The sequence below is a fragment of the Carica papaya genome, chromosome 2, assembly GCF_054855325.1.
Source record: "Carica papaya isolate Zhongbai chromosome 2, ASM5485532v1, whole genome shotgun sequence".
Taxonomy (NCBI): domain Eukaryota; kingdom Viridiplantae; phylum Streptophyta; class Magnoliopsida; order Brassicales; family Caricaceae; genus Carica; species Carica papaya.
Genome location: NC_142310.1, coordinates 6,966,163 through 6,986,872, shown reverse-complemented (window position 1 = coordinate 6,986,872; position 20,710 = coordinate 6,966,163). Strand labels below are relative to the sequence as shown.

Below are 20,710 nucleotides of genomic sequence, written 5' to 3'. Positions count from 1 at the left end.
ACAGAAGAAAGCAAAAGAGACGAGCGACATGATTGATCCAGTGTGCGCGAGTACAGGGGTTTCTTGTGGTACGTAACCCAAAGCACGCGGTTAAATTTTATGGGCTCAAAGTCTTCGAGTTTCAGCCCATAAAGATTTTATCTAATATTTTTCTTCCGTTAAAAATAGTTTCCATTAAAAAATTAAAATTAAAATTAAAAAACTAAAGAAAGTATAAACTGCTAAAAATATTCACAGACGGCTGGCGGTGGGAAGAGTCTCTTCCTCCATGAGTCTCCTTCACCTTCAAATCCATAACCAACCTCTTATTTACCAAACTACCTTTCTTCCTCCATCTTCCTCACTCTCCCCTCTCAACTTTCTCTCCCTTCAACCCTTCAAATCCGTTTCAATTTCTATCTCTACCCGACTTTTCCCACTCTCCGCCGTTTCTAAAGTCCAACCCTCAATTTCCACCAATGAAGACCAACAACAAAGTGAAGAAGACACCATGGAACTCGACTACTTGGCCCCCGACGGCGTCGTTTACCAGAAGACGCTCAGATTGGTCGAGTGCTCCATGTTCGCTGCTGTCACTGGCCTAGTCTACTTCTTGAGCAATTCTCTCGCAATCGAGGTTTTTTTTCATCCTTACCCCTTGATTTTTCTTTCTCGATTTTCGCTCAATTATATCGATTCTTTTCACTGCTTGTCTGTAATTATTTCTCTTCGTTGGTTCTATGTGTTGCAACTTTACTTGTATGCCTATTTTTATCACCACAAATCTTTTATTTTGTCCTACAGAATTACTTTGGATGTTTCTTTTCGTTTCCGATAGTAATATCCTCTATAAGATGGGGAATTGCAGCTGGGAGAAAAACCATGGTTAGTAACCCTCAATTACAGAACATAAGGGAATTTTAAGGTTTTTGAAGATTTTGCAGATCATTTCTTAATCCAAACTACGGAATTCAGTTTGAAAAGTATTAACAATTTGGATACATTTGGAACTGAATTTCGGAATTTGAACGGAAGTTTAAATCTCTTTTCTGCTCTTATTTTTTGCCTTAAATGTTTGATCCATTTTATACTCTTACTCATTATTCATTTCTACCCAGTATAGCGTAAAACATTGTTTTGGTCTTTCATTTTACAGGTAGCAACAGCTCTACTATTGTTCGTATTGTCTGGTCCTGTGAAAGCCTTAACTTATTTGGTGAGTTTCCATACTTGTCAAATAAAAAATAAACAAGGAAATTCTTTTACGCTTCTTGAGGGTTTCTTTGACACCTATAGCTTTAATTTATCTACCTACCTCTGTTGTTCTTCAGAAAAGGTCGACATCTTCAGCTTTTTATTCTAAACTCCGTCAAATTTACCCTGTTCTTGTGCTTATTCTTAATATGCAGTGGGTATTTTGCATGAAAAACAAGTGGCTTACTTATAATTCCAGTAGCTTTGCAGTTTGGATAATGATAGCAAGAGCATGTTGTTGTCGTGCTGCCAAATCCTATACAAATTAAATGTCTTTTCTATTCAATTTCATTTTTTATAGTTAGAACAATTGCACGAAGAAAGAGAAATTCACTCCAGAAAAATGTTGCAATGCATATTTTTCTTACTTTGCCCTTTCAAAACTTGCATGTTCTCTTTCTTTCTGGTTAATTTGGAATATGGGCTTCCTTGCTTGCAGCTTACACATGGTTTGGTTGGTTTCACAATGGGCTCTTTATGGAGGTACGGGAGTATGACGGTTTGTAGTTTTGATATCAAGAAAAAAGTTTATTTCATATAATGAGTATACGTTAATTTGGTATCCCTTGGTTGTTATTGGCAGACTCATGACTGATACTGTGAATTTATTAGTCACTTCAGCTTTTTCTGTTAAACAATAAAAGGAAATATCGCATCAGCATATACTTGTTACACAAAATAACCTTTCTAGATAATTTTATGGATTGTTGGCTGTTCGTAATTTATTGACAAATCAATTACCTTATTATTGGCCTCTGAATTCTTTGACTTCCCCAACAATCACAATACTGAATTTCTCCTTCATCCTAAAATTTTCCCCTACTTATGAACTCTTTTGAACTTTGCTAACATAAAGTTCTTCCATTTCTTCAGTATTTGAGAAACTTTGACTAGTTGGATCCTGTATTACTGATGTTATTCTAACGTATACAAGTGCTTAGAACTTTAGTTATTACCCCTTGGGTCATAATTCTCTTTTAGGTGGATTTGATTTATCGAATATAATTCTTCTCGCTTAAGATTTTCCCCTGAATATAAGATTACTGTATTTGATTCCCTCAAATTTGTTGTGCAACATTGCCATCATGTAACATCAGTGTTTGTTGACTATTAAGATTCCTAGGAATCTTAAATAAAATTTCTGATAATACCCTGTACAATGTGTCCACATGTGTTTATGCGTGTGTATGTAGTATGCATGTGCTACCACATATCTGTTTGTGTTTATGTATGTATATGTACGTGCATGCAGTACGTTTCTGCATGTTTATTTATATGTAGATATGTCTTTCTATCTATCAATATGTATGTTTGTGATAATATGTTTACTTACATGTATAGGCTAACATGGATATGTAGGTGTATATACTCATAAATAAATTTGTAAGTGCATGCACATGTAAATTGGTATTGTGTGTAACGGCTCCGGAAATTTAAATGGAATATATGTATTAAAAATGTCAATTGCGGAAGCGTAATAAAAATTTTGATTAACATCCCTTACACAATAATCAAAACGTATTCAAAACATGAAACAACAAACTAATTAAAAGAGATACTCGAGATAAGAACTATAAATATAGCTATGGAGTCTTTAGGCGTCCCCTTCGCCGTCTTCCTGCGGAACGGGTTCGGGAACAATGTCTTCCTGATCTAAAATGGTTAAATAAGGAATGAGTTACACCAGCCCAGTAAAGACATCACACTATCTCACCGCCACAGAAGTAAAGGTGGGTAGAAAACAAAAATGACCAATGGAGCATAATTTATAACGAACTCGTTTATTAACATAAAAACCTTTACTGTCCACTTATTTCGGCGAGATCCATGAAAATAACATATAAAAATAATAACCTTATAATATCATGAAATCATACACACTTTATAACATAACATATATCACACATTTACATTTCAATCATCAGGAAACAGATTTCCTCTTTTACCAGCCTACTAGTATCCCTGAGGATCCATAAAGGGTCTCCTCTACACGTGAACCATTAACATTTACAACCTGATTCTAGGGCCGTCCCCATACCCCGTCCGGTATGGGCGCCAAACCATGAACCTCAATACCCCGTCCGGTATGAGGGTGAAACGAGCCGTCCCCATACCCCGTCCTGTATGGGCGCCAAAACACATAAGGTCTCCATACCCCGTCCGGTATGAGAGACCACGTTCCCGGTAGGGTTCCCTACAGACCCGGTTCGTCCACTATCTCTCAGAATATCTAGTCAGGCTGTCCACAATATCCACATATCAATTCACATAACTTTTTTGCTTTTTTCCTTAATCTCAATCATCCAATCATACAAAACATGTAAACCAGTAATTGACACCAAATAAGACAATATAGTATCGGGTTCACCATAATACAAATCATAATAAAAGGAACCATAGTTCATGCATACGAGACCATAACATAATTACATCAAACATCATGCTGCATTTAATACTGGAAATTAAATCAAACAATAACAGACCAATACTGTATCAGACTCGGGCTCCATTGGCAACCTCAATCAATTATACATCTATAAAGTCACACAGTACAGTTTAATTATTTATTTAGCTTTAATATCATGATAGGAAATAGGGTGAGGGGTCCTTACTTGTTTCGGGGTCTGAAATCGACTGTACAGTGCGTCTACGGGCTGTCCCTAATTTCCCTGAATTTTTCCCAGAAAACTGAAAAGCACTACCGGTATCTGCACGTGACCCAAAAAAAATCCCAAATCAGACCTAGGGCCCCTTTCGGTCAATATTGGAATTCCGGCACGGCGGCTCCGCTGTGCTCCGGCAGCGATTTGCCTCGGGTTGGGCGTTTTCGGCCACACTTGCATTGGTCCCTGTGATAAAACAACCCTAGGGCTCTCGGTGGGCAAAAAAATCACGAAAAATCGAGACTTACCGGCGGCGGTGCTCTCGGGTGCGGCGGCTCCTCCAGCGTGAGTCGCGTTTTGATGTTTGGCTCCGATCAACCTGTAGAGAAAAGAACGGTGATCACAGTGGTATAAAATTTGCATCGAACGAAGGCCGGGAAGGGCCTCATCGGAGGTAAAAATCGAGGAGAGGCGCGGCGGCGCCGCTGGGCTTCGGCTGAGTTTTTCGGCTGTTTGGCCAGTGGTTTGGCTCCGGTTTGGCCATAGGCGGACTCAGCATCGAAAAACGAGTAAGGGGGAAAAAATTTACCTCAATCGGCGGTCGGAAACTTCCCTGGTGTGGCGGCGGGTGGCGGCGGCCGGCTCCTCCGGCATCTGGTTCTTCTTCTCCGGCGAGGCACTGACGGCTAGGGTTTTTGTGGTCAGGTGTGGGTGGGGTTATTTATACCCTTTGCCTTTTAATCTCAACCGTCCATCAAAATTAAATCTGGACCGTTCGATCGCGATTTAATTGGGATGCAATCTGGGCCGTCCGTGTGCGCGGGAACGGATCTGGGCCGTCCGATCTCGCGCACGCGGATCACCCACGTGGCACGTTCTCTAGTCAGCGTTGTCTTGCCACGCGGCGGGTCCTGGTTGGCCGAGGCTGCTGACCGGGCCGCTGACATGGCTGCTGAGGTGGGTGCTGACGTGGCACAATTTTTTTAAATTACGTTTTGACTCCCAGTTTTCATTTTTTTTTAGAAAACACCCCCAGAATTTAAAATTTCACCTATTTTTTCCAAAATCAATTTCAATTAAATCCAAATAATATTTTTACCCAATTTTATCATTATTATTATTTTTATTTTCATTAAATTAAATTAAATTAAATAAAAATCAAATAAATAAAATAATAAAATAAAATTTTATTTTACTTGGGTGTTACATTGTGACAGTAGCATTGCATGCATTTCATATCATATGCATATGTATTTGAATATGTTATGTTTATTATACATGTGAGTAATTATTTATTTATTGTAAGGGATAAATTTTGGAAGATTACAAGATACAACATTCACATGCCTGTGGTAGTATGACTCCATAACATTGTCCAATAATATTTTGAGTATGCCAATAATCTAAATAACCCTCGTCTTATTAGTTATCGAAAACAGTCCCAACTCTTTGATGAAATAAAGTGTCCTTGTAACTGATTGCTGGTTTTGTTTTTTCATGACTTCTCAGGTATGGAGTGAGTTGGAACCTTTCACTTTTCTTGTGCACAATTGTACTTCCTTTGCCTTGAATTTGTTTTTCTCTGTTTGAAGCATCTTTTTTCTGGATTTCTTTTGACTTCTTTAAGGTTTGAGAAGTGCAGGTTCGATCACTTGGTGCTATGGGCTATGTTTTGACATCATCTTTCCTAATAAGAGAAAACATACTTGCTTTGGTAATTTCTTGTCCTCTGTCCTAGGCTTTTGCTTGAACTAATATCAGGAATCAATCCTCCTTTAAATGTTTCAATATGCTTGTAGATCACTATAAACATTCACGCCTCTCTCTCGTATATCTTTGCTACGGTGGGCATTAATACAGTTCCATCCATGAGCTTCATATATACCATATTCGGGACTGTGGTATGTTTACCCTCCCCTACCTTCTTTCTCGTTTAGTCATCAATTTCATGCCAGTGTAACTTTCTGCATGTTCTGCTCTTAAACAGCTGTTGCTGAATAGCATCTTCTTTGTGTTCTTGCTGCACCTCTTGTATTCCGTGTTCCTTTCCAGACTTGGAATGAAATCTTCATTGAGAATGCCAGTTTGGCTGGAGAAGGCTCTATGATTCAGTCAGCTACAATCATCTCCATGTAACACTAGATTTTTCACGCAAGCCCAAAGTTTCAAAACCTGTCCTCCATTATATGCATTAAGGCATTTCCTTTATATGCTGTTAAACTTGCAGCAAAAGTGCCGCGAAGTGCCATTCATGAATGAAAAGTCGTAATTAGCTGTAAAGAACTCTTTTTGAGTTTTTATTACCTAACTAACATATGTTTGCACGTAAAATATATATGTACTTCTTGAAAATAAATTCAAGATTTAGAAAATGGTAACAAAAATATTACAGGTATTTCACGGGAATCAAACAGTTCAATATTTTGAAAAAATCAGAGGGAACTCAAGCCACAATTTATATCGATTTCAATCAAGATCCTCGTTTTACAATAAATGAAGGAACCAATTGAAATATGCCAAAAGTAATCATTGGAAGTTTAAGCACATCAATCCATTATTTCTTAAGCAAATGATTGCCAGACAATTTTAGTTTCATTCAAGATATACAGCTCAAATAGGAATCAGTCGAGCTTAGGATTTTCCTTCAAACGAAATTTTTTCTTATATTGCTGAAATACAGTAAAGAAAAAGCACCAACTACCGCGAGAAATCTTGGGTGATGCTTTTTATCTTGGGAGGCATAATCTCTTCTTCAATTTTCACTATCAAACTAAATGAACCAATTATAACCACTGACATTAAATGATAATATACTTTTTTTTTCAATAACAAAGGGTAATATTTATGTATATATATATATATATATTTTTCTAGACACAGTATAGTTTGATGTACCGTCTTCAGATCGGCAATTTCAGCATTTTCAGTTTAACTATTTCTTCGATAATTTAAGAATATTAGTTTGACCACACGAATGACCTAGATTTTGAAAATACTCAATGCAAACTCATATTATACTTCTCATTCATTATAAGAAAAACTAAAACACACAATTTTTTTAAAGCATAAATTTAAAGATGAAATAGAATTACAAATTATTTTTTTAAAAAAAAAAAAAGCTTTGAAAAAGTACGTTCTAAAACTAATAATTTTTCACATCATGCTTTTTAAATACAGACTGACTATATACATAAACTAACAGGGTTATATTATCTTACTAGTAGCAAAACCAGAGTATTGTAACTGTTAAAAGTTAAACCATATGGGACCAAACTATACTTCACTCTATATATATATTTTTTCATTACATTAATAGAAAAACCATCCCTCAAAGACATGGTAGCATTTTCCCCTAAAAAAATGCATGCATAATGTCAATATCCATTTGAAATTCCAGCCCCATGCTGTCATTTCCAAGATGGGAAAAATGCTGAATTTATCATCACCATCTGACCTCACAATCCTTGGCAATAAAAACAAATTGTTGGAATCATTGATTTTTAACAAGTCAGATCCATCTGTAATAAATCTCAATCACTGAGTTCAAAACAATCAAAATTTCAAGAGGGTTGAATTGCTCTGATATATTGGCCTGAGAGCAAGAGCACCGCATAACTCTTCTTGGCACCAAATCTATACTCTATAACAGTTTCAACACTAGAGCTCTTACAAATGTGATCTGACTTAGCAGTTGGTTGCTCTAACAGCCTACGTCCAGCACCCCATGAGCTGGTAAAAGCTCTATTGCCACTCTTAAGAATACATGCGCAAATCTCAACCCAAACTCCTAATAAAACCAGTAAGTCTCATCATCCCTCATCACATGCTTAATAACCAAGAAATCCACAGTTTGATAGTTTTCTTCTTTTTTTTCTCAATTAATGTCTGAAAACAGTCACCAACATATGACTGCCTATTCCACTACGAAACTGAATAAACTTACTATAATAGCGGATGAACTAGGTTGTTTTGAGTGGGCCACATACAAATCCATCATCAATGTTTCAATCAAAAAAGACATTCCCATGCCACCAGTCTTGCTTGATTTGATCCCGAGCAGCCAGCTGAAAAGAAAATCAAAATGGAGAAAGAAAATCTTTATAGAACTAAAATACCCATTTGACTTCATAAAAGTTGTGTAAGCATCAGGTAGTAAAATCCAGTATGCAGAAATTAAATAGTTCAACATAAATAAGGTAATGAAAAACAGAAATGACATACCTGAAAATAATGATAGAATTTTCAGGCTTCTTTCCTAGTTATTCTGTTATTTTAACAAGATTGTTAGTTAAAATCATCAACCTTCAGTTACAGCAGAAGCTTTTGCAAGTTTAACTTTATGCTTTAGTGCCATTTAGCATAGGGGGAACAATCAACCCATCCTATAATCACATTTCCTATGGTACTCTAAGTTACAGACCTCAAGGCACATGTATTTTCATAAAACCTGTGCTCTGATTCAATAGCAAAAGACTTGAGGCCATTGAAAAACTCATAGATAGAAGCTATTGATTGGCAGCAAACAGCCTCACCTGAAGCAATTAATTCCCAGCGCTGCTGTGATTTCATGTATGACAGACGTTGCGAAGTGTAAATACAATGAAACTGGTGTCCAGAGGAAGAGAATCATCAGCCAGTAAACATGAAATATAATATTTAAAAAAAATTATGCATCTCTAAGCTGAGACTGGGAAAACAAAAAGCGGTAGCAACTATACATAGTTGCATGAAATTTCTACGTTTTTCCTTCAAATGGAACTCAATGAGTTGTCTGGCCAAACATAGAAGCAGATAATTCTAATGAGGTTCAGGAATGTGCCTCACATAAGCCGATTCCCCAACATGAGCAAACATGCATGAAAATTACAAGGCAGAGGTTATGCACACCTGTGAATACACAGTAACCAAGAACCATCCAGAACTCATTAACCAAAGGCACCCTGCAACAAAAAGCAAACAAAACTAAATACAACACGAAAAAGACTTGACTGAAGGAGGGCTGACTGACATGATCATTTGATTATCTCAGCAAGTAAAATATGAGTAACATTTACCCCAAAAACAAAAAGTAAAGTTGAAGTACCACATACCCATCATTCAATTTGGCTGTGAGCACATTTGCAATGGCAAAGGGAAGATACAACAGTGACTGCAAAAATAGAATAAAAGCATTAGTTTTGGGGGGAACTTGAAAAGAAAAAGAACAGCTCTAAGCATTTAAAGAAACCATTTGCCATGATATGGACCATACAATCAATCTACGATGAGGGGAAAAAGGGCATGTCCAAATATTTAGGAGAAAAAAGAGCGAGTACTGTTTCAAATGAGATTCAACATACCATGCACATGTTAGTTTTCAATCCTTTTGGTTCATCACAGAGATGAGCCAAAATCATCCTCCCCTGCCAAAATAAACTTATAATAAGCAACAGTATGATAAGGAAATTGATTACTTGATTATATGTAAGTGATGCTTAGTACAAAGTATTAGACTAAGAACTGCAGCACTATCTACAACAACTGTGTAAGACGGGGAACAAATAAGGTAATACCTACTAAATATTACTAGAAGAAAATATGATTTATAGAAAAACGCACAACAAATTCAACTATATACAAATGTATGTTAACTAATAAAATAAGCACATCATTTGTCAGAAACATGAACCAACAACCCATCAGTGAAGCAAAACACTATTGCTTGACAAGACCAAAAGTCATTTTTCCATCTTTTATAAAATTGAAACTCAAAAAGTTAAGCTCAAATAAAAAGAAATCCAATCAAATAAAAATGATTGCTTACCACAAGAAACCCAAATGCAAGTCCAGTTCCCAATATAACTAAATGTGGGTAGTTCCTAATTAGATCTGATGGAGATAGGTAATCCCTGTGAAAAAAAGATTCATATAGGAGGCCTCCTTGCATATTGGGGGTTAGAAAAGAAAAATCTAATCACAGGGTTTCAATCATACCAAACTAGAACTCCTGCCAGAAGCACAGCAAAAGGATAAAGCTGATGAGAAGAGAATATCCATCAGTTGTCATACTGGGAAATAAGAATTATGTTTATAAACATCAGGAGGTCATGGAATTACCATAGCTAATGCCAGTAACATGCTTCCTTTTCTTGCCTGAACCACCTTATAGACATTGGACACACTGCCAAAAAAAGAAGAAGAAAATAAAGCACCTTACCACCACCAAAGCAATACAAATGAACTTATGTTCAAAGTAACTATTCGCAGAAAGAGGTTCCAGTACTTCCAACAGTCTATCATTGTTAGTCTAAAACTGATTGGACAAGTAAGAAATTTCATTATCTTTGGATATGAATTTGCCATACATGCCAAAATGAATTGAACTTCAACCATATAGCACATAGAAAACCACTTACTTGAATGTGACCGTAGGTGTAACACCCAATGCTATCATCAAATATAATACTGCCCTGTGGGTAGGTATTTCTGGAATCGATAAAAAAACAAAATGAAGTCAAATAAAATTGGACGGACAACTGGAACTTCCTGTTCGGATTAAGCAAATGTAAGGTCCAAATTAAAAACAACTAAAAAAAAGTTAAGAGAAATGCAAGTTTGAGTAATTCAACTATAGAGATACAATATCTCACACAATCAAACATCAAGAAGTTTAAGGTAATAAATCATCAGAGTACCAGGATAAACAAAGATGAAAAATTATGTTAAGCATTTGATGGTTTTGGGAAAATCTATGCTCATTGCTGCCAATTACAAGAGATCACATGGACTTCCTTTTACCATGTTTAGTAAAATGAATATGATGAAAAATTATACATCATAAAATGATGCATAGCCAGCTATATGCTTTCTTTAACAGTAAAATAAAACAATCTTACTTGTCATGAATTATAGCTATTAAGAATGAAGGATAGCAATAATCATATTAATGTTTAAGAACATAATTTTGTATAATCATGAAGGGTAATCATTTTTTCTTCTTATTGTTGAGGATGCACCATCACTCTTTACCTGACTTGATGACTAAAGAATAGTGGTTTCCAATACGAGGTAAGATAGACAAATGTGCTAAAAGCCAAGCCAAAGTAGGAGGTAAATACATTTTCCTCAACCTCGACGAGATTACTGTAACTTTCCCTTTAACGTTTGAAATGCGATTGGGGGAACTTAAGCAATTCATATAACTAGAAGAAGCAAAATCTCAATTTGTGTAACTAGAAGAAGCAAAATATAGGGCACATTTAGTTTGAAGAACTGATACCTTATGAAATAGAGGATAGTAAAGATAAATATACAACAAAATGCCACATATCATATATAACCTATATAAGGAAGGGTGCACTATAAAATTCTTGGAAGGCATTCAATGGTACACATTTGTAAGATACCATGCGCCTCGTAATTTCAATTAGACAGTCACTATTTCCCCAAAAATGATGAGAGAAACACCCTTTATCAGTCACGCAAAACATAGACAACCAATTATCAGAAATATAATCAATTTCTACAAGTAGGAACATACATATCTCATTAGCAAGCCACTGACCATTAGGAGAAACCTCACAATTATCACACAAATTAACAGTACACTAAACCCATATTATTCATTCATTATCATATGGTAGGTATGTCAGGTCCAACTAATACAGCAACCATGAGTATTCTTACCGCTAAGAAATGGCACCCAACTCAAGAAGGACAAGGACTTTCCAAATTCCTGAGCCCACCATTCAGCACCTTAGAAAGAAAAACAGAGGGCATCAGTACTACCAAAGAAAATAACAAAAATTAACGAAAAATCAAGTGAAGATAATGAATCCATCACATAAAAATGCTAAACAATGTTTCACAGTAGAGCTGCTCAAGAGGGAGACAGATAATAAAGCATTGAAGCAGCTTACCAACAAAGCCTGTAAAGAAGTGGCATACATATATTAATGCAAGACCCTCCGTAGGTCCATTGATTACTGGTAGGATTAGTGTATTTGTGAAATAGCTGGATCAGTAGAAGTAAATATTAGCCTGCAAATAATCTCCAAACCAGCATAATAAAGAAAAATAAATAAACAAAGACAATTAGAAAGTTTCCAAAGAAAATAAGAACAGAAACAGGAGTCCCAATCTCCAATTTTAAATGAACAGGCAAAATATGACAAGGGAAAAATCATCCAGAAAGCACAAGACAACCCCTCCATTTAGGTCTTGGAAGTGGGGAAAGAAAAAGAGGAATCTGAAACATCGCCAACAAGATTACTTCTATTTGCACTAAACTGCTTTCAGTTTATAAAAATTAAAAAATAAAAGAATAGTAAAGTTTAGGATCACTCACTGCTCCCATGTTGCTCCATAAAATGGAACAGCAGAAATAACCCAGAACCAGAAAGTATCTCTTCCACACATGGCAGTGCTCCCAAAGGCCATACTCTCAAACTGCCATCATGTGAAAGAAAGTAAACCACACCAGCCATAAAATAAGATAATATAGAAGATTATTAACACATACCGCACATGCAAGTGCATCACATCCTGCAATAAAATGAGAAAACCAAATATATGCTTGTCAGTATTTAGCATAAATTACAAAGTCAATAATGAATGACAGTCATGATAAAAGATATCACCATGGTCAAAAAGCTCCCCCAATGGGCTAGAAGAATTTGTTCTTCGTGCTTGCTTCCCGTCAACAGCATCAAAAGTCTAGCATGTAGTAGTTAAGAGCTCAAACAGGGCCATACCATAATACAAAATTAAGCAGAAACAGAAGCATAGAAATTAAACCAATTGAACAGCCAGATTAAAACAGATTGAAACCTGATATAAAAATAGAAGTAATCCATGCGCGAAATGAACCCACCTTGGGGGTGGCGAATCCAAATGAGGTGAATATATCTGAAACAGAAATGAACCAGAATCAGGTGAGTTGGTCTAAAGAACATATATAAATCACCACAAATGAATAGAATTCCGTTTTCAACTCTATTGCATAACCTAATACTGAATTCACATGTCCGTTTGTAGGCATTAGTCGATGAAATTATCTATCAGATTAAAATTGAAGAACTCATAATTAACAAACAATACCAAACACTCTCTTATCTTTTTCTTTTGTCATTTATTTTTACACTCATTCTCCACAAACACCAACATCAACTATCAAGAAATTTCCACTCACATAGCCAAGCAAAGCAGATGTAACCAAGAACATAAATCCCGTAAGTGTTATCTGGAAAACCAAAAGACATGAGAAGCAGTCAAGAAGAATAAATAGAAATGTTGCAAATTAAATTCAAAAGAAAGAATTGCCATACCATGTTTGGTCTGCAGAAGATTAAGCAGCAAATGCAAACAAGAAACACAGAATAATATCAGTAAATGTCAGAGGGAACTTCATGCAGTGAGAAACACACGAAAAACCAACCTACCAATGCTTACATGAACAAACCTTAACAAATAATCTCTACTCCAATCGTCAAGTTTGCTATTTTCAGATTCTAACATTTACATTCTAGCTCTCATGTCCAGTTAACAACATTTGGGGGGTCATCTATCCCACTTTTGATCATTTTCAGCAAACTGATGTTATAAACTCGGTAATGATTATTAGCTTAAATGGAATATCTGTGATTATATGGAATTAGAAACCATAAGCTAAGTGCCGATCAAAGTTACAGACCATCTGACAAGTGGATCAGTAATCAACTTTAACTTTTTAACATGATAGACTTTAGAGACCAAACCAATAGATTACTTACGGCATCCAAAGCGGGAAGAAATTGACACAGCGACTCCAAAAGGGTTGCAGCACGTATTTGGCCAGGTAAGAGTAATCCACGCCACTATACTTGTATCTATGCAGAGCTGCTACACCACGAGCGCCTATGTAACCCATTTTTTTTGCTGATCAAATCAAGTTCTTGCCACCAAATCCTTATGAAGGATAAGTAAAACCTGCTATAATTTAATAGCTATTATGTTATTCCACTGGTTGAAGCATCTCGCTAATGTCAGTATTTTCAACAAAAAAAGAAAATAAACATGAATCACTGACCGAAATCAATGCTTTAAGTTAGCAGAGATGACATGAAACAATAGATTTACTTTTTTTATCAAACGAATAGATTCCGAAGACTTAGGTAGGATATACACTTTTCTATCACTACCAAGAAAAGTATTTTGAAAAAAAGGAGAGACAACCTAATATAAAGTGATATAAAAAGAAAGGGTTACTATCAAACCAGAAAGAATGGACCTGGAAGTCAAAATACATCAATAAATCAGCCATGAAACTGGAAGCCAAGCAGAACTGACTACTAAATCAAGACTAGAAAAACAGAGAGAACGAGAATCTATTTGTTTATTTTCTTGTAATCTATTTTTCCTGATAAAAGATCTTAGATAAAATAAAATTTTGCTCTGATAGTAAGAGTACTCGAAGTAAAAATTATATAAAGGCTCTTTGAGTTGGCTTTTGAGTTAGTGCTCGCTTTTGTACAACTTTTTTAGTTATTTCTAGTACTAAAAAGTAAACAAATAATCATGGTATTCAAAGTACAAAACAAAATTCTCCTAGAAACTTAAAATAATATATAGGACGGAATAATATGCCTTGCATTTATCATAAGTTGACTTTTTTGCTTCTTTTGGTTCCTTGGGTGTCCATCCAGTACCATTGTTCATCAACAATAAGAAGATATGCGCAATATGTTTCTTTCTCTATTTATTTCCTTGTATTATAGAGGAAGCCTCGGCTTTCTCACTAGTTTTACAAAATGTACGAGTGATTCAAGAAACATAATGTTCAATTCACTTGACTTTGATCATTAAATTTCGTTTGCTAATAACATAAAGAAATTGAATTTTCTTTTATTCACTAACAAGCCCCGTTCTAGTTTTCATCTTCACAGCAAAATATTCAATTCAATGAAATATACTAATTCAATCAAATGTAACTAATAAAATGAAAATTAAAACAAATACCTAGACACATGTTTTAACCGGAATACATCAATCACCCCTCAAATGAAGCTGCCCAGTGGCAGCTCCTATAATTCGGGTGGACCTGCCGCTGGGTAGCTCCTCTCGAAATGAAGCTTCCCAGCGGCAACTTCTCTTAAATGGATGGAGGTGCCGCTGCGCAACCCATCAAATGGATCGACCCAGAAGAGCTCTCTAAAATGGGTCTCCCGCTGGGAAGCTACTTCCATGGAGACCGATCCATTCATGAATCGACCTCCGTCAATGAGAGATTTATGTTTTTTGCAACAAAAATTAAAAAGAAAAGAGGTAAATAAGGGATCAGTTACCTATTCCGGTGAGACAGGAAAGGGAAGATGGAGAGACGGAGCAGAAATTAGAAGACAAACGAAGACAACCATGGAGGGTGTTTGGCATTAGTTAATTTTAAACAAATGACGGATCTAAAAAATATTATTTTTTAAAAAAAAATAATAATTAAAATGGGTGTTGGGAATCCAAATTTATTTAAAAATAAAATTCCAAGGCTTTTTCGTAAAACGTGCAAGGTAAAATTAAGGAGGCAGTAATAAAAAGTTTTACTGCTAGTAATCGAATAACGGAAAATAAATTAGTAAAATTTATTTAAACATATTAATTAATTATGTTACGTATATTAAATTGATATATGTGTGTGTGTGTGTGTGTGTGTGTACGTACGTATGTATAATTTTTTAAGTTAATTTATATACTTAATTCATTTTTCAAAACAATTAATTATTAATTTAAAAAAAATTAAAACCTTAATCAAAATTTTCGATCAAATAATTAGTTGGTTTTAGGATTCGAGGCAGGCAAATTAGAAGATTGGTCTTTCAGTTTCTTAATCGGTTGAAGTGATTAATTGACGTAGATGTTTAATTTTAGACGATTATTTTAGATTAAGATATATATTAAAAGAAATAAGAATGGAATTTACCATGTCATAAGAATCTTGGACTACTAGTTGCAAAAAGCCCATATTTATTCACCGGTCAACCCAGACCGAGAAAGTCAAAATTTTAATAGACCAACATGTAGCTGGTTAATTTTCTCTTGGAAATTCAGTTTGGACAAAAACAAGTTTCCAATTGTTTTGTTCTTGTTGATTTGGGCTTTCAAGTTAGATATTTGAAATAAAGTATTTTACTAAAATTTAATATTATTATAAGTTTTTTCTGTAATATATTTAATTTAAATTATCCATCTTTTATAAACAAAACATAGAATAAACATTGATTAATTTTATTTATTAGATACGAAATAAATCGAATTTATAAAATAATATAAATATTTTTTTTCAAAAATATATATTTTTAACCATTCTATTTATTTTTAAAATTTATAATTTTTTAAAGTGTATAAAAGTACAAATCAAAAAATAATTTCTGCACTTTAAAGATTTATTTATTTCAAATATAGTACAAAACTTAAAATGAAACTCGAAAAATTTAGAGAGAAAAGAAAGATCGCGTTTAAACACAAACTGTAAAAACATCAAATAAACTCGCACTGTAAGTTGGATACTTGGTGGATTAGTTCAACCCATTTCCTGTGACTAAACTCATTCTTCGGTCACCAGATAGATAATCCATACACTTATGTATATAATTTATAATATGCCTTTCTATTTTGGGATTTAACGTTCCAAGACAAACACCCAGAGCCATCTCACTACGACTTCATTATTTCACATTTCATTTCACTACTAGCATATTTACTTCACCCAAATGAATATTATTAATACATAACCCATTTATATTTGATTCGTTTGAAACCCCTTGTAAATACACAGTTGAACATATACTTTTTTTATCAACACTAAATATAATGAGAGTATAGTCTTCTCTAAGGCACTACAACTTAACCTACGAAACACATACATATGCACACATATGTTTGGCATATATATATATATATATATATGCACACGAAGAGTGAGAGAGAGAGAGAGAGAGAGAGAGTGGTATGCAACAAAGTGCAAGTAAAGCCATAAAAAGCAAACCCATAAGAGATGGGCGTTATACATGATCTCTGTTACATGTCTGTGTGTTTTTTTTTTTTTTTTTTTTTGGCTCCAAATAATTGATCACAGCTAAGGTTGAGGTGTTAGAAAGATAAAGAGAATTAAAGAATCTTATCAAACACCCAAAAAAATAATAATAAATAATAAGAAAATTAATTTAATTAATTAAAAAAAGAAGAAGAAAAAATTGGAAAAGAAAATTAGCCACAACAGAAGATGAGATCTCAATAATAATAATAGACTTGATTGGTCTGAGCAGCCTCCATTGTCTCCCCCTTTGTTATTTAATTGTTTGCCGCCACCAGCAGCAGCCGCAGCCTTAATTAACCCACCACCTTCTTTATCCCTACTCCACAGCCAAACAAACTGTCTCTGTAATATCAGTTTATTTATTTAAGAAACTAATAATTAAATATTAAAAAAAAAAAAAAAAAAAAAGGGACATATTCTTTCCATGTGGGCATTTTATGTCAAGTAAGCCACATGGTCTCCCGAGATGACTGACAACTGGAAGTGGGCCAAACACTATCAGACAACCACGTGCCACGATGATTCTTCCCTCTCTCACTCTTTTTCTTTTTAGACAGTTAAAACTAGGTTTTAAACTATCATGTGATGCATTCACACCCAAGCAATCATGTACCTGCATTCGGATGAGGACCGATTGATGCAGGTTTTGACATGATGGTGGGCACGGCGGCCATGGGTCCCGCTGGTGATGAAGGGAAACTATGGACAGGTAACCCCATTGTCTGTGATTGATGGACGTGATACAGCGGGTACATCGGCATCAATGTATTCGCACCTACCATAGCTTGTCCCGGGTACACCTGAGAGAAATGCCCGTTTACGTAGGACCCACCAGTGTAGCTTAGTTTCTGTACACCACACAACACACGATATAATAATAACATTATTATTATTTCTAAACTTTTTTTCTCTAAATTGCTTAAAGGGAAAATTATAATTTTCCAAATATTTTATTTTACTCTTTATTTTTTTATTCAGTAAAAAAATTTCCAAAAAAATAAAATTAAGCTTTAGTTTCTTTCATCCTCAGACATTGGAAATGTGGCTGATGGGGGGCCAAAAAGGAATGAATGGCGCAGCGGCGAGTTTTTGGACCACTGACAACAAAACTTCAAATCCTATTCAATACATTTGGTCGATTAATTGAATCCTAGCCGTCTGATTTTTGATTCATTCAGTTAACGAACAAACCAACAGAAATCAGTGGTCCAGATTTGGGACCACTACTACATTCACACAAACATTATTGGGCCCCGATCTACTTAGACAATCAACTAATTAAAGTACTAATCAAAGTTCCAAAAAAAAAATTATAACAATTTAATTAATTAAAATTTTATAAAATTTATATTGAATTTCAATGCTTTGATTAATTTAATTAAATAAACTTACATGGTTGTAACTGATATCAGTCGCAATGTAAGTGGGAGAATACCTGAAACAGAGAAAGAGAACGCCTTGTGTAAGATACGGTACACCTTAAAACTGTGCACCTGAGGAAATAATCAACGGTCAAAATTGGCGTACCCATAAAAAGGAACGGGCTGATGATGCTGGTGGTGAAATGGCGTCGCCGGTGTCCCCGCCGGGTAATACCACTGAACGTGATTAGCTGCCGGTACTGACGTGGCCCTCGGTCCAACGTTGGATCCTTCAAGCAAAATCAAAGTTGTAAAACGTAGAAAAAGCCCTCATGATGCTGATAATTACGAAAACGCCATCAACGACATTTTTCTTTTTAAACTTTTATATACCTTGTTGAGGAGGAGTGGTGATCGAGGCGGACCTCGGGCGGCGGGCGCCCAGCGAAGCCAGATTACAGTTGGCTCGGCGACCGTTAATGATCGGTGCGGCGTCCTCGCAAGCCTTCTTGGCCGCTTCGGCATCTTTAAATGTAACCTTTTATTTTACAGAACAACAAAACCTTATCATGTTTTTCTCTGTGTGTGATATATATATATATATATAGAGAGAGAGAGAGAGAGAGAGAGAGAGAGAAAGAGATTTGACATAAATCTGGGTGTGTGTATATATGATCGAAAAGAGACATACGAAGCCGTAGCCCTTGGATCGACCGGTGAGCTTATCGGAAATGATGACGGCTTCGAGGATCTCGCCGAACTTCTCGAAGTGCTCTCTCATGGCTTCCTTGGGAGTTTCCCAAGCCAACCCGCCAACAAACACTTTCGTGAGCGTCGTGTCACCGAACTGACCCACGTGATTGCTCATCGTCATTTCACCCTTCCTGATGAACACTGTAAATCCAATCTCCTATACAAAGAAGCCAATATAATGTGTATATATATATATATAATTGTTTATGCGGTTCCGATAAACTCAACAAAAAACCCAGAAAAGGAAAGCTTATATATACGTGTATGATAGTGTAGAGATAGTGATGAGGAGTGGGTTTTGATGGGGGAGATTGAAAGTGAAGGGTGTTTCAATGGAGTTATACTGGAGGAGGGGTGATCGAGAATGGAGAGACTGAAGACTGGGAGAGAAGAGAGAGAGGATGGAAGAGGGAAGGGTGATATAAGGGGAGAGGAAGGAATCAAGAAATGGAGGAAAAGACAGAGACAGAGAGGCAGACAGATAGATTGGACTTTTGGTTTTAGGCCCAAGTTATCAACGTGATCACACGCCTCTCTCTCACATTATATATGCGTAACCCTATATATGTGTACGTATATATGTATCTATGCGTGTAGTCAATGAATTTCATAATGTGTAATTGATTTTTATGACATTTTTTGCTATAAGTCTGAATAAAGGTTAGATTTTATTATTATAAAAAATTAATCCATTAATAAAGCTTTCGAGATCTGAAAATTGGATGGTATACAAATTTTATAAATATAAATAATTATTTATTGTTGTATATTAAATAACTTATTTTTCAAATCTTATTAACTGTAATATCAACTTGTATATATATTTTTTTGTGAAAAATCAGTGTTAATTGGTCCTATTTTATATTATATTAAAATCTATTGAACTAAAATTGTGAATCTTGCGTTAAGGTTTTAATTTTTATAAATATTAATTGGGTAATTAATTATTTCAAAATTTAATATACAATGAACAAATAAATTTTAATTATATTAATTTATACCGTAAAGTTGTTTGGTCTAATTATGTAATCCGTCTATTTTCCTTCTTTGAGAAGATACGGTCCATATATAGCGTTATAATTTAAGGTATGGTGGTTTTCAATAAAACTATATCAATTTGAATTTATTAATTATATCAACAAATAAACTGCATATATAGATTGTTATTTATTCATATATAGCTGCCCATTATTTATCCTTTTTTTATTTATGTTATCATTTATTTAATTTACTATCACAAATAAACATACTAAATTTTTTCATGTACAAAATATGCATTTATAATTTATTCATACACACACACACACGCATATGTATCACGTATATAGCAAATATAAAATTTAGATTATGATGACTTCTTACGGTACATCATTTTAATAAATCATCATATTGTCACCATAATATCTATATTATCTATCATCATTTTTAATTGATTATTTTTTTTTGTATATATTATCCTATTAAAACACAATTATATTCATTTATCGTCACATTGTCATGATCACAATATATATTGATATTATTTACTATCAATTTTATTTATTAAATACAATGGATTTTCGTTTTTTGTTAAAAAAATTAATTATTAAAATAAGATTCACAAATTTTTAAATTAATTACTAGATAATTTAGAGGGTATTTCTTATTACTGAAATAAATATACTTAAATAGTAAATTTAAAGGATGTTTTAAGTTAATTAAAGCATCCATGTTAT

General features: G+C 34.7%; 3 protein-coding genes across 8 annotated transcripts; 1 reads left to right on the top strand and 2 right to left on the bottom strand.

Moving 5' to 3' along the window:
* Positions 1-206: 206 nt before the first annotated feature.
* Positions 207-6,119, top strand: LOC110824048 (uncharacterized). Of its 3 annotated transcripts, none has more exons than XM_088213033.1 (8): positions 207-616; positions 784-864; positions 1,136-1,195; positions 1,673-1,732; positions 5,346-5,388; positions 5,479-5,550; positions 5,636-5,737; positions 5,824-6,119. In XM_088213033.1, the coding sequence occupies exons 1-7, from the start codon at positions 269-271 to the stop codon at positions 5,689-5,691; spliced, it is 720 nt and encodes a 239-aa protein (XP_088069159.1). In that variant the 5' UTR covers positions 207-268; the 3' UTR covers positions 5,692-5,737; positions 5,824-6,119. The 3 variants fall into 3 exon arrangements, with proteins under 3 accessions (XP_088069159.1, XP_021910257.1, XP_021910256.1); XM_022054564.2 differs by having other exon boundaries at positions 214-616; positions 1,673-1,716; XM_022054565.2 differs by lacking the exon at positions 5,346-5,388 and having other exon boundaries at positions 209-616.
* Positions 6,120-7,300: 1,181 nt separating this feature from the next.
* Positions 7,301-15,260, bottom strand: AAPT1 (aminoalcoholphosphotransferase 1). Its single transcript, XM_022054561.2, has 20 exons — positions 15,137-15,260; positions 13,586-13,781; positions 13,142-13,151; positions 13,006-13,056; positions 12,645-12,722; positions 12,455-12,530; positions 12,337-12,359; positions 12,163-12,263; positions 11,735-11,829; positions 11,502-11,570; positions 10,232-10,301; positions 9,933-9,996; positions 9,810-9,850; positions 9,640-9,724; positions 9,176-9,238; positions 8,927-8,985; positions 8,724-8,776; positions 8,369-8,441; positions 8,058-8,100; positions 7,301-7,900 (listed from the first exon to the last, which is right to left on the bottom strand). The coding sequence occupies exons 2-19, from the start codon at positions 13,720-13,722 to the stop codon at positions 8,079-8,081; spliced, it is 1,170 nt and encodes a 389-aa protein (XP_021910253.1). The 5' UTR covers positions 13,723-13,781; positions 15,137-15,260; the 3' UTR covers positions 7,301-7,900; positions 8,058-8,078.
* A 1,702-nt stretch (positions 15,261-16,962) lies between these two features.
* ARP1 (RNA-binding (RRM/RBD/RNP motifs) family protein) lies at positions 16,963-19,530 on the bottom strand. Of its 4 annotated transcripts, none has more exons than XM_088213031.1 (6): positions 18,934-19,527; positions 18,636-18,780; positions 18,409-18,532; positions 18,274-18,316; positions 17,495-17,729; positions 16,963-17,223 (listed from the first exon to the last, which is right to left on the bottom strand). In XM_088213031.1, exons 1-6 carry the CDS (start codon positions 19,114-19,116, stop codon positions 17,198-17,200), a joined length of 756 nt encoding a protein of 251 aa, XP_088069157.1. In that variant the 5' UTR covers positions 19,117-19,527; the 3' UTR covers positions 16,963-17,197. The 4 variants fall into 4 exon arrangements, with proteins under 4 accessions (XP_088069157.1, XP_021910465.1, XP_021910466.1 ...); XM_022054773.2 differs by having other exon boundaries at positions 16,963-17,197; XM_022054774.2 differs by having other exon boundaries at positions 16,963-17,217; positions 18,934-19,526.
* Between the last annotated feature and the right edge of the window lie 1,180 nt (positions 19,531-20,710).

Excerpts from the sequence above, each read along its gene's own strand:
- LOC110824048 (XM_022054564.2), top strand. The coding sequence starts at position 269 with ATGAGTCTCCTTCACCTTCAAATCCATAACCAACCTCTTATTTACCAA. Across the intron at positions 865-1,135 it reads CAGCTGGGAGAAAAACCATG|GTAGCAACAGCTCTACTATT; the intron begins GTTAGTAACCCT and ends TTCATTTTACAG. Across the intron at positions 1,196-1,672 it reads TGAAAGCCTTAACTTATTTG|CTTACACATGGTTTGGTTGG; the intron begins GTGAGTTTCCAT and ends CCTTGCTTGCAG.
- AAPT1 (XM_022054561.2), bottom strand. The coding sequence starts at position 13,722 with ATGGGTTACATAGGCGCTCGTGGTGTAGCAGCTCTGCATAGATACAAG. Across the intron at positions 12,723-13,005 it reads CATCTGCTTTGCTTGGCTAT|ATATATTCACCTCATTTGGA; the intron begins GTGAGTGGAAAT and ends TTTCTGTTTCAG. Across the intron at positions 12,264-12,336 it reads GTGATGCACTTGCATGTGCG|TTTGAGAGTATGGCCTTTGG; the intron begins GTATGTGTTAAT and ends ACATGATGGCAG.
- ARP1 (XM_088213031.1), bottom strand. The coding sequence starts at position 19,116 with ATGACGATGAGCAATCACGTGGGTCAGTTCGGTGACACGACGCTCACG. Across the intron at positions 18,781-18,933 it reads GATCCAAGGGCTACGGCTTC|GTTACATTTAAAGATGCCGA; the intron begins GTATGTCTCTTT and ends GTAAAATAAAAG. Across the intron at positions 18,317-18,408 it reads CAGCCCGTTCCTTTTTATGG|GTATTCTCCCACTTACATTG; the intron begins GTACGCCAATTT and ends TCTCTGTTTCAG.